The 14187-nt window shown below is 31.2% G+C and overlaps 1 protein-coding gene across 1 annotated transcript in view; it reads right to left on the reverse strand.

The window, feature by feature from the left end:
- The window catches only part of LOC118195907 (Iroquois homeobox protein 5a-like), a 167777-nt gene extending 154659 nt beyond the window's left edge, over positions 1 to 13118 (reverse strand). The window contains exon 1 of the mRNA XM_035367247.2: positions 12752 to 13118. Within this exon, the coding sequence (XP_035223138.2) occupies positions 12752 to 12799 (48 nt within the window). The 5' untranslated portion in view covers positions 12800 to 13118. The remainder of the gene's footprint in view (positions 1 to 12751) is intronic.
- Between the last annotated feature and the right edge of the window lie 1069 nt (positions 13119 to 14187).

Below are 14187 nucleotides of genomic sequence, written 5' to 3' on the forward strand. Positions count from 1 at the left end.
TTCAGCCAGTAATATTTTGGTGAAATTTTTTTCACATCTAGTAAAATTTTAAGTTTCAAATGTAGATGTGTTTTCATATAAAAATCGAATTAATAAAAAGTTAATTGCATACTGATTTAAAATTCCAGTTATTCTTTGTAACGTTCAATCAAAAATTTAATTTAAAAGTCATAAATACTTTAATAAGAAGAATACGGTTTATTTCAATCCTGTAAATGATTCCGTTTAGATTAATATTTAAAATTCTTTTTGGCAAAGTTCTCAGAACATCACCACAGGCGTCAAAAATAGGAAATAGCATTAGATTATGTATACCTCTTTTGTAACATCATTTCTATTTATTTATTTATTAAATTTACTATGGATTATACTATTATACTATGGATGTATAAATTAAATTCAGGTTACAGAAAACCTTTCTACATTAGAGTGAAAGGAAAAGGCGTTGTGAACATTTCTACAAAATAAAATCCTCCGCTTAAAGCCAAATAGAAAATAAATATTTACATTTAAGCTTTTAGGAGGAAATCAAAACAGCCGTAAAAAACGCACATGTAGTTTTTTTTTTTTTTTTTTTTTTTTTTTTTTCTCTTTCTGATGTAAGTTATGACTCTCTTTCACATGTTTCTCTTTGATAACGATATCATATTTTCCAGAAATTAAATCTTCAAAAACCTCCTTAATAACAGTTCAGCTTTCAATTTTAAAGTTCCTATTGTGGGAATAATTTGCTATGGTAACATCCATTTATTTCAATAGAAAAACGGAAAATTAAGTATTCCATACTTTTATCAGAATGTTCGTGAAATTTATCATCTCTGTTATTAATCGTTCTGATTTCAGCATAATCCAAGTCAAGTTCATGGCCAAGATAAGAAGAGCAATTGACATTAACCAAGATCTGGATTCAAGCATTCTGGATGACGAAATGGCCATCTCAATCTTAACTTTGATAGAGAATCCTCCGGGGGACGAAACCAAGTGCCCCTGCTTTCCTATTCCAGTCTCTCGACGAGACATTAAAATGAACAAAAATTTAAAGGCTCTATATGGCAAATACAGCACAGACTGGGCATTTACAAACACTCATATCTTTCCAGAAATTCAAACCAGAGACCAGAGATACGGTAGTCACCATTGCTAACTTTTATACAGCACAGAATAGCCTAGTCAACATTTTTGTAGTGTTTACTTGGCGATTATAATGCGAAATTTTTGTATTATGAAATGATGATTAAAAATAAGAAATTTTATTAGACTTAATGGATGAGAAACACGCTGATAAATTTATAGATTGATAATATTAGAAACACAATTTAAAATGCTGCTACAATCTTGTTAATATTCCATTTTATTCTTTCAGAAGCTTAAAATATTTCTAAGATTCTTCGTTATTTCACTTTTCATTTTCTAGCCCATCAATCAATTTCCTTGTTCAATTCTTATTGATTCCTTCTCTAATTTTGATTTCTGATTAAATTTATAGTATATCTTTTCAGTGTCGTTTGGCATATACAACTGTTAAATTAGCAGGTAGTTGAAATTTCAAATTTCAGTGCTCAGAAAAGAGAAATAAACAAATCTTTGCTAGCTTTTATAATGGGTCCCTTAGATTTTGCGGGAACCATTCACAAAATTTGATGAATTCTATTTTCTTGAAATACTTCACATTCACAAAAATTTACTTTCTTTAATTAATAATTAGAATTAGAATTCCAATTTTCCCAACATCTTTAAAATTCTACAATCTTATCGTTTTCAGACTTCATTACTTTTTTCTCAACGGAACAAAGAAAGAACATTTGTTCTTTCTTTGTTCCGCCCGTTGAATTAACTGTGAATACGACTGTTACTTTTGAAGAAAACGGATTCAGATCTGATATTCCTGTTAATCTATAGAATTTTATTCAAAATCCATTTCACTATAAGGTTCCTTTTAAGTTACCTGGCTTCTACTTGTCGTTAGAGAAATTTATTAACATCTTTTATGATTAAAAATCTCCCATTCAAACGGAAAACTATGAAATTTCAATCTCATGTTTACTAATACGGCCAAAACTAACAGTAGTTTCTAATTCTTCGCAATATAAAACATAGAGATACATGAAAAATGAAAAAATTAGGAGCAGTTTGTATGATGACAGTATTTAGATTAATAATTAGGAGAAATTAATAAACAGTAGCGAAATCTTGGTGGTGTTCACACTGAATATAATATGGACAATATACAGAATTTAAACATCAAAATCATTGTTATGTGTTCCGACTATCGTATCTCATGTTTACGCACTCAAATTTTGCCAGTTTCAATAATGCTTACTGACCACTTTCAAAAACAATTTTTACAATACACGTGGCTAATGTTCCGCTTGTAGCAAAATGACTAGCTACATTCTTTCAAAATAAAGTGACCACATTCTCGGATAGTTCCGAATTTTGTAATTAGCTGACATGAGTTATGCAACTGTTATGTACTTGTTATGGTTATGAAGATGCTTTTGTGGATTCAGAACTTATATAAAATCATCATGTTTCCTAGGGAGACCTGCTACAAAACTCTTAAAATTCATAAAAGAACTTGAAGTTATTTCATAAAAAGCAAAAGAATTCTTAGATTTCAATCTAAGCTTCATTTTTTTTTTTTAATTTAGAAAACGACTTCGAAATTAAATCATTTGAAGTGGATTATGGTTTTAAAATATTAAAAATGTAAACGCAAGGAGAAAAGCTTAACTTGCGGAAAATAACATTTTTGATGAAGAATAGTTACTTAATAACAAATAATTTAGTGAAAAATTAATCAGTTGTACAAGTATAAAACTGAAACTGATTGAAATGGGAGGTAAAATGTTCCCATAATCAGAAAAGTCATCAAATCTATAACATTAGTAACTGAATTCCTCTTTGCGGGAAGAACTGCAGAAACGCATAGTGTATATTTTGCTAATAAATACATCGAAATCTTTCATAACGACCACCTCTAAATGCAAATAACCTTGAGGGTATAAATAAACTTTATTATTGAACATCTTCGTTACTCATATTATCGGCATCCATCTTCATAACGTGCAGAAATTGTCTGAAAAATGTGGAGTCTATTTTTATAGATTTTGCTATGTAAAATCCTAGCAACTACATAAAAATTCAGCTAAGAATATTGATTGTTTGAAAATAAAAGATATGCTTCAAACAAAGCCCCTTTTCCCACTTTATGGCCGAAATTGTCTTGTCCCACGCTATCTTCGAAAAACATCTGGTCACTTTAAACTAAATCGCTCCCACCAGCGGCAGAGCGGTAACGTCGCTGAATACTGATAGTTCGGTCCAGGGTTCTCATCCCGTCGAAGGGCTGGCTGCTTGGCCGTTTTCCCCATGTGTAACGTGTATATGAGCCAGTTCCCCTCAGAAAGTCCTCTACGAAGGCATCCCTCTTCTTAGGCAGGTAACCCTCGAGTGTTCCGCCATGATTAAATAAACCAAACCAATTAAGCTAAATCACATGATTTTTTTTAATGTTATATGATAATGTGAGTCTGATGTAGAGTTTTTCAGCACTTCATATTCATTTCATGATCGGATGCTCCTGTACCTGGAAACGCTTGACTGATTCGAAGAGATATAAATTCAACGTCACTTTATTCGAGATCCCGCAGATAATGTATTCCACAGATGTTCCAAGGCTTATTGCGATTACATGAAACTGCACGTAATAGCAAACATCATGCTTTATAAATAAAAGAGAAAAAGTCAGCACGCCTGTCAAAAGTTTAAATAAATATAGATATTATGATATTAATTATTCATCTTTATTGTAAACAGGAACTCTGCTCTTTTTGATTGTGAAATTTCCGACCAAATGTATGGTTTTATTTTTGATAATGCTTAAAAAGCACAGGACTGTAGAACACTTAAAATTTTTAGTTTTAAAAACTGAGACTGATTTCATGTATCCAATAACTGGACCCTTTACAAGCATTAACTATTTTAATTTTTCAATTACCTTAAAATATCCTCAGTTTTATGCATTAAGCTTTCGTACTTGTATTAAAATTATAAATAATTAAGAGGAATATAAAGCACTACTAATTCTCAAGTGGCATTAAACTATCCTTTTTATGACTTTAGTTATTTTAGAAGGGCAAATTCAGAACATATCATTAGAATATGTATTTTAAAACTAAAGTTTAGATATCTGATATAGGTAGACACAATATGTACATATGTACTATATAATGCATATAATACAAATTGCATGCATATTAAATATGTTACTGCGCAATACAGAACGAATGTGCATAAAAAAGTCTTGTTTTGGATCATACTGTAGCTTAAGATCCAAAAGGAAACTACAGACTAGCAATCATTATATTATATATTTATCAGTAATATATATTTTTACAACCATTATACTATAAATTTATATCATTGTACTATATAATTATTTTTTATATATTGTATATATTTATATCATTATACTATATAATTATTTTTTATATATTCTATATATTTATATCATTATACTATATATTTATTTTACTATATAATCTATATATTTATACATTATATTTATTAGACTTCCAATCTAGTCATTATAATGAATATCATCTTGTATCTATTTGCGTTCTGTTTTACTGCAGCTATCGGCATGAAATCTAATAGTTATATTAGTAGTTACTTTAATGATTTCTAAGTTACGTGCTGCGAAATATTTCAACACATTTCTTGAAATGATGCTTTTTCCCCATGACTTCAGAAACATCGCTATGTTTGTGATATAGTAAGAAGAATATCTAAAAGGCATTGCACTAATCACTGGTTTTTAAAAATCTCTTTTCAGCTTAGAAATATTAAAAAGTTAGCATGAATTTAAGATCATATCAGATCCAAACCTCTATTTGAATTTAGTTCTGTAGAAGAAAATATTACTGAGCAGTTTTATAACAATACACTGAAGATAAATTTCAACAGCTGGTAAATTAATTGACATTTGGATGTCGTTAAAAAATGAATGATTTTGCAAAGCTTTGTTTTCAATATATACTATATTAAAACTTTAGTATCGTAAGTAAAATGAGGAAAAGGAAATGAGATGGCTATAGTTAGATTTTAAAAGAAATGCGATGACAAAATATTCATCCTTTTCACTAATTCAGATTTATTTAATCGATAATATGATTATTTAAATAATGATGATATGATTATTTATAGCTAGATAAATATTATATGTAAATTATTCCTGAGATTGAAATATATATTTCATTTATTTTTTAAATTAATCAACCCAGTCTTAATTGGTTCTAAATTTATACGTTGCCTATGTTCTGACCGTAGAATTTAACCCCAACAACAGATATGCACTGGAGTGCATGCACCCACTTGTAATAAAATTTTGTGTTAACGTTACATTATATTAAGAGTTGCAGATCATAATCATTTAGTAAATGGGTATATATGTTAATGAAGGATGTGATATTACTCCATGTTTTCACCTTTTCTATCTCTCTTATGATGCACTCCATAATTTAACTTTTAACTTGCTCAGTGATGATATCTGTTACTATTTCAATGGAAAATATTTGTTAATCTCTTCCATCTTGATGACCGAAGAATCACTTTCATCATTCCAAGGGAGTATATCCACTAAGTTAGATAATGTAAGTTTGATTTAAAACTTTTCCTCTTTATTATAATTACACTATGAAATATGTGAATACTGCGTCGGTTTCGGTGCATGGAGAAAAACTATGATAGCCTGAGAGTTTGGAAATAGCGAAGCAGGAACTTTAGACTACTTTGTCACTTAAAATTTCTGTTATATATATATATGAGTGTTGTGTGTATGCGTATCCGTAGGAAAGCTGAAGTGAAGGAAGGAAACGGTTCACGATATAAAACGCAATATAGAAATAAAGTTAAATGTAGATCAAAATTACATAAAACAAAGTAAATAAAAGAGTTCAAATTACAAGAGATCTGTGTTATTGGAAACATGCAAAGCGACAAAAAATAACCATCAGAATATGAAGCAAAGGAGGAATTAAAAACCAGTAAAAAAAAGAGAGGACAGATGGTAAAAATCTCTTGATAATGGAAATTGTGCAGCATGTGCTGTCTCAGGGGGCAAAAGCGGGGGACAAATCACGACATACAATTGACCATCATCAGTTACATTAAATAGGTGCACAGTTTAAGATTTAACTAAATTTTATGGTAAATTTAGGAAAAACGAAATGGTAAATTTAGGAAAAACGAAAACTTGTTAATTAATTACGTCAATGTAAGTTAAATGTTTTACACCAAAACTAACATGAAAAAAAAAGGGGGGAAAAAAGAATTTGCATTATGTTATGTCGTTTGACTTACGTTGTAGTTAACACATTCCTTAACTAAAGTCTCTTTTAATAAAATCATATACCATCCTACTATCACACTCAAATCTTGAATTTGAAAATTCCATTATAATGGTGGCATATCTCTTTCAGAGTTCAAATTTATATTTTTTATAGTGATATGCATGTATGAGCAGCTTTGAGTATCTTCATATATATGAGAAGATTAGTGGAGACAGAATTTCTTTCCTTTAATTTTCCTCTAAATGAAACGAAGTGAAAGATACGTATGAATTTCCTCTTAAATTTTCGGGTATAAATCGGGTATAACTTCAGGTATAAAATATACCTCATTAGGTATAAATATTTCAGTCTTACTTGAAAGTGCGATGAATATTAATATTTATTTATTCTTGAATAAACTTCGTGGGTTAGCAATATAATCTCTATCATACTGTTAAAGTAATTATTTTATTTCATTTATGTAAAACTTCGAGACCTTTAAATAAAATGAATGTATTAGTGAAGTTTAAATTATACATAATTCAAGCAGAGTTTCCTTCATGTGAGCAACTTGTAAGGATTATGTTAATTTTATTAACAGTTAAATTTTAAGTTAAAGTTCCTTTCCTGTCAAATTCTTAACTTCAACTTACTACTTCCGGCCAGAACGTAGTTTTGGAATCTTGCTGAATATTTAATGAGGAGGAGCGGTATTTAAACCACGAAGTTACTTACTGAGTCAGAGAGAATAAGTTTCTGATTTACGCGCGTCTGCCTTTTGGGCCACTCTCTCTCTCAGAGCTGTTATTACGCTCGGCCGTACTCAGGCCCTTGCTAAGCTTCGTAGTCAAATAAGTTAAGGGGCCAACTCGATTTGAACTTTGATAGCTTCGGCTATACTTCTTTAGTTAATCTCAGTTTTAGTTTAATTCTTAGTCTTTTAAGTTCAAGCCCAAGTGCGGGCTTTGTTTGTACATTCCCAGGTGGAGTTTTGTTAAATCGTATTGGAATAATAAAGGGTTAGTTACCCTTCTATCTTGTTGTTTCTTGTCACCGAAATCATTCGATTATTCGCCTATCAGTTCTTAGATTCTTCACTTCCAACATTAACTTAGAATTCCAAAGTGAGGAACTCTACAAAGTAATACACAGTAATGTAAATCAGTAATGTTAAAAATCTGTCTAATAGGAGCTGTTAAACTACAATCAACCACGAAATACCTAGCATCACCATCAACCTGACAACTATTACATAATTTATTTTCCTGCAAATTAAATCGGTTGAAATAGAACGGAAACCTACCATGTCCAGTTAAAACCTGATTAACATCAATATTGTTCATACATTTCATTTTATTTGTGATTTTAATTAGTTCCATAAATCCTTTGTTTTTAGGCGAAGAGAACCACTGTATTTTCCATTTGTTAACGTAATATTTTTTCATTCTTCGAATCGCAATTCTCTTCGAACCTGTTACTTCAATATCCATTGCACTGACATTTGAGATAGCCTGCTTGGCCAGGCTGTCGGCCCTCTCATTACCAATAAAGCCTATATGGGCTTTAACCCAATGTAGCTTAATATTTAAATATGAACTCAAAGTTTCTAAATGACTCTTAATTTCGACAATTAATTTCGACATTAGAACAGTAACTTTTAATTTCGACATTAGAACAGTAACTTTTAATTTCGACATTAGAACAGTATAGAACATATTAATAAGTTACAGAGAAAAATTCGTTTCATTCAGTTTTATTGTATTTTTTAAGTACTGTAGCTTCTCTTCAATAACTAATCGTAAAAAAATTTTGCTAGGGAGACAATCCATTTTCATTTCTCTTCCTGAGTTTGAAATTAAGATGTCCCTCAGGTTCGAAAGGGAAGTCTAATATTTTTAAGTCAGAACTATTAGTTATCATCATATATAAAGCTTCAAGCTATGCATGAAAACAATAGAAATGAATTTTGTGAAAAGACGTTTTCTTCTAACAGAAGTCTCTACGAATTTCATTCACAAATTTGATACTGTCAGCATAGTGCTCCTAAACTGATAGTACAAATAAAAATCTTAAACTTGTCTATCCATTCAGTAGACTGGTGGTCTACAAAGTGGGGGTATGTGTAAGCGTACGCAAAATGATGATTAAGGGTACGCCAAAGAAGTAGTAGGCTCACAATCACTTGCAAGTGGATGACTGTGTATTACGGTAAGAGCGAGGTTCTCTTATTAGTCCTTGTGTCTGCGGAAGCATATATATTATATTGTATTATATTGCATTATATTATATATATTAATATTATATATAAATATATTATATTGTGATGTAACATTACATTATATTATATCGGGTACAACTCAAAATTATTTTCATCTTAGGGGGTACGCGATCAAAAACGTTTGCAGTTCGCTGTAGTAGACGATATATAATATTGGGTAGTGATTGCGAAAAATGGTCGAATTTAATGAAGTATGTTGTATGAATTATATGTGACTGCATTAAACTAATTACAACAAAATATATGCTCTTTCTATACCTTTCATTCCATATTTTGAAAGATTAATTCCAATGGTTTTACTAGTTGTTTGTTTATGTTCGACACATCCTATGTGTAAAATGTTGTATACATCTGACTCTCCTTGAGTAAATTTAAGGGGACTCATACACCTTAAAACCCATAAGATGTTCGAATAGGTGACTGTTGCAAGAATTGGAATAACTTATTTATTTTAAAAGAAATTACTACCAACTTTTTACAGCTGACTGCATAATATAGCTGCTTTCTGAAATAGCAATCAGAAAGTTTGTGTTGCCACAAATATTTTTATAATTTAATCCGCTTTGTGACACCATTTTTTGTCATGTTTCCAACTTGCGCGTACAGTTTAAAACATTCTGTTTCGTAATTGAATTTCATATTTAATATGTAGCTTTTATAACATTTGGAAACTACTGTGAACCTAAAATTCTAAAAATTTCATGTTAAATTTTATTTTGAGTTAAGTATATAAAATGTATTTTATTAACAAAATTTGTAATGTTTTCGTCCATAAAATTTTTCAATATTAAAATATTCAACAGATTGTTGGTTCAGTTAGAAAATAGTGCCCATATAAAGAATTCCATCCAATTTCAAGGATGTACCATTAGCCATTTTTAAAATATCATGCGCGCAAGGTGGAAACATGGCGAAATATTTTGTCACAAAGAGGATTAAATTACAAAAATATTTGTGGCAACACAAACTTTCTGGTTACTAGTTTCCAAAGCAGCTATATTATGTAGTCAGCTGTAAAAAGTTGGAAGTAATTGCTTTTAAAATAAATAAAATATCCTAATTCTTGCAACAGTCACATATTCGAAGATCATGAGGGGGTTTAAGGTGTATGAGTCCCCTTAATGAAATATACATTAATGATGCTATATCACGGCTAACTTAATTCTTCATGCAATTGCACGTTGCTTTAAGTCAAATGCTTATTTCACAGCTTAAAAACTCCTGTTGCCGATTTCAGAAACCAGTTTAGAAAGGAGCGTTACAGCTTATAAGTTAAAATTACTAGGGTATGTTAATTAATAATAGATACTCGTATATATAAATAACGACAATAAAAGGCATGCATATGTCAGAAAGATATACAGCAATTAAAATTTTTGTAGTAGACATATTTAAATTATTACTCCTTAAAAAGCTATTATATAGTTAAATGATGTCTAGCTTTCACTAACTTGGGATTATGATGCCCAGTGTGGTAATAATAGGCAATGTATAAAAATGTGAAATCCGTCCATTTTCCCCTTCTATTAGAAATGCCTTATTTGATTCTTTTATCTGTAACATTTTATAAGAGTCTTTAAACTGTTTTTTTCCAAACACATTTAATTATCATCTGGCTTCTCCATTTACACGCAGCATGATTGGTGAATACCAGCTGGCAACTGCAACAGATGACTGATTACAAATCAGGTGCTGTCATTTCCGTTCGTTCTACATACAGTTAAATGATGACTACTTGACTTGTACTAAAAAATGCCATTTAATATAATATTTTTTTAGAGGATTCATGGCAGTTTTGTTTAATTGTTTCCCACCTATGAAACATATTGCTCTAATCTTTTACCTATCCTGAACATTTGGTGAGGATGTGTAAAATAAATAGAGAAGCAATATCAGATTTTAAAAATATAATCAACTTTGAAAAGTTCATAGATTTAACATTTATTTAGATTTTGCTTGTTAACTGTATCAAAGCGACGTCACTGAGCGAGTTTTATAAAGATTCCTTTTTTTCTGCCCTGCTATACTCCCCGCAAAATTAGTAGTATTAACCTTTGTTATCACTCCTTTTAACATCTGATGCAAAAATTTATAATTCTGTGAAATAATTATTTAATTTTGTGGATCCGATGCTGCTGCTTAAATGGGCGAGGTCATTTTTAATCTCTTGATTTATTTATAATTAATTAAAATTAAGTGTTTAATTACACTAATACAATAATAATTAGTTATAAGTGTTTAATTACACTAATACAATAATTTAATTACACTAATACAATAATTAAGTGTTTAATTACACTAATACAATAATACAATCTTTTTAAAATAAAGTTTTTAATTAGTGTATCATTTTTAATAGTACATTAGTATTTAAATCATTGTTAAATAAAAATCGGTTATATTTAAAAATTAAAATAGGCAGCTTCATCTATCGAGAAATTAAGGCCTAATTTAAGTGAGTGGAAAAGGGGTCCACTTCCCTGCTCTCCACCTTCAAAAAGGCCTGCAAATTGTTGTACAATGTTTAAAATATGTAAAACTTCACATATTTTTATGTTCAAGGCTTGAAAATTATAAACTTAAAAGACGAATATTTATTTTTAATTTCTTATATTTATATATATACAAAAATCATAAAAAGACCATAGTCTCGCACTGATATTGACGAGAGATGTCGCTAAGTTACTGCGCATTTTTATAGATTATTATAGCAAAGATATAAAAATACTTTCAAAGCGGGGAAAAAAACGCCAATAGAAAAGATTTCTTCAACGGTGAAAAATACCTGAGTTATTTAATTTTATATTTTATTTCCATATCTGATAATTAAATTAATAAACAAGTCAGTTGTAAAGATTTCGAATATCTTTGTAATTTAATTACTTAATGTTTGTGATCAATAAGAAGATAAGATCTTTGGTTTAAAATTCGTAAACTTATGTTTTATACAGCACGTAATAAACTGAAATCATGAAAACAAAGGGTACAAGATTGAAATCAGGAAATATAAGCGTACGTGAAATATATGTTTTGATTCATTTTAAATGAAATGTGTTGAATTACACATTATATGTTTTGATTCATTTTAAATGAAATGTGTTGAATTACACATTATATAATTTATATCATTGGTATCTATTTGGGAAAGATTACAGAAGTGCGGTCTTCATAAGGTGTTTTGACGAGTGTCTCTGATTTTCGTAACTTAACTACTGGTAGAAATGCAAACAGTTTACATAAAGTTAAATGCAAACAATATTAACAGAAAATTTCGCTACTTCATACATTTGTAACGCTAATGGCGATGGCGGCCATATTGCTTATATGTAGAATAAAAACCTTTTGGAACAGTCATCGCAATCAGAAAGATCACTTTTTCAGATTTTACATGAAAGCAGATCATTCATTATCCATGCTGCTAAGCTGATCTAAAAGATTCTGATGTTATACAGATAGTGCACAATGCGTCAACAAAGTTTTAAAGCTGAGTGGTATATAAAGTTGAGATAGGATGTAAAGAACTTATTGTTTAACTTTCTAGAATACAGGTTCTGATACCATGAATATCTTGACACAGTCTTAGAGCTTATTGGCTGCTCCGTAGATGTCAGCTGTTGGAACCCTCTTTGATCTCGTCGTCAACTTTCTGAAATGTTTTTAAAATGGAACTCTTTGAGCTGAGATTTCACTTCAATGAACAGAAAGCAATTTATTAGAGTATAATGACACTTTTGTTCCCCGTCCCCCCAAATGTTGTTATTATATCATAAAGTTAAATGTAAACAATATTAACAGAAACTCTGCGGGTCTAAGCCCTGCCCTAAGTTGGGGTCTAAGCCCTGCGGGTGCCACCTGCATAAAAGCAAACAAATAAAACAGCATTCGAATTTCTGACCGTAAACATACGAAACGGAGATATTTTAATAATGGTAAAATGAGATGCGCACATAACCGTTGCCGCAAGTTATCGTTTTATAAATTTGTAAATTTTAAGATTTTATAAACTTAAAATTCGCTCCTAAAAAAAACTTTGGAGACGCACTGTGTAAATCTCGATGGGAAGCATCTAATTCTAGCACAACGAAATATTTTCTGCAGATATTTCTGCAAAATATTTTAGCAGAATACTGTGTGTACTCACCGGTGACGATGCCGCGTACGAAGAGTATCCAAACTGTGTATAAGACATTCTTGCAGTCTTTTCAGTCAAGCGAGAGTGTATTTGACATTCGAGGGATCATCCACTCTCTAGTCATATGTTACATGTTGTCCGGACTTGAGAATTAGTTACTCACGGCACTGCGGTAACAGAAGCAGAAGCATGGTGACTCGACACCCCACCAGGACAAAAATCTCTTTTAGTGCTCCCTGGTAGAAACAGCTTTCCTACTTCGTGTGGAATCCGAGGAATCTTCAGAGCTGTCCCAACAGCCACAGCCTGTACGGGTGGCAATGCCGATAGAATCCGCGTTCACGGGGCGCAATACGGGAATTGGGTGACGGAGGAGGGGCTCATTGTTTCCCATTGGTTGGCCCACGGGGACCTGGCTCCACCTCCTGCCGTGTCTCGGATGCGAAGGAGGCTGCGGCCAGAGCAAACGATGCAAGCGCGTAGAACGGCGGGGACAGGGAAAAAGCGGCGTTTTGCACGCGACGGAATGCTGCTGATGCTGCAGAGTACGGCTGCGCGAACTCGTTAAAAACTTTTTAAGGGGTGTTGGAACCCAAAAATCTTCAAAAAACGGTGATTTCGGATTTTTGCATTTTCAAATTCTCTTCATTTTTATCTTTCTAAAAATACCGCTCTTTAATCGCTATGAAAATTAGAACTGTAAGTAAAAAATCTAGTTTTAATTTGCCATCGAATGCTTTGATAAATGAGGATTTTTACATTAAAAACGTGTTTACCTCCAAACATGATTTTTTTATACTCGATGTACCTTTTCTCAGGAACTATTGCTCACAGGTATCTATAAAACTTTTATGGCTTATTTATTAGGTTTCCTGATATTTACTAAAATGAGCTTTTTGTGATAAACTAAGAAATGTGAGAAAAGTGCTAAACATTACTGTGCCTAACAAAATATTCTGTAAATTACTCACAAAATCAAAATGTTTCAAAAGCTAATTTCAGCATAATCAGATAGGTATTCTTTAATTACACAGCAAATTTCAAGCGTGTATCTGCAGTAGACTTTGAGAAAGGGTACATCGAAAATGGCCAATTTAACATTGTCGGTATAGGGGTTGCTGATACCCCTTAAGGGCTCAGCTCTCATTTAAATCACTCACATTAAAGACTATATAATATAACAATTCGATGTTCTGTTGCAAAACAAAGAAAGACTTGGAAATTAGCTGCTTAATGAATTTAGTTTCCAAAATATCATTCTTAGCGATGTTCCTCAACAGTTACGAATGTTATATCTAAAATACGAGCAAGTTCTTGGTATTACCTGTGTATGGACGCTCCGCGATTGTGCTTTCATGCAGTAGTGCATAACTAGGCTTATTTGAACATGGAGTATTTGCTTCTGCGCAATACATACTCCATGCTCGTTAAAGTGTATGAAAGCT

This window comes from Stegodyphus dumicola, chromosome 5 (genome assembly GCF_044657685.1).
Source record: "Stegodyphus dumicola isolate Sdum_Otavi_A_Nest chromosome 5, ASM4465768v1".
Lineage (NCBI taxonomy): Eukaryota > Metazoa > Arthropoda > Arachnida > Araneae > Eresidae > Stegodyphus > Stegodyphus dumicola.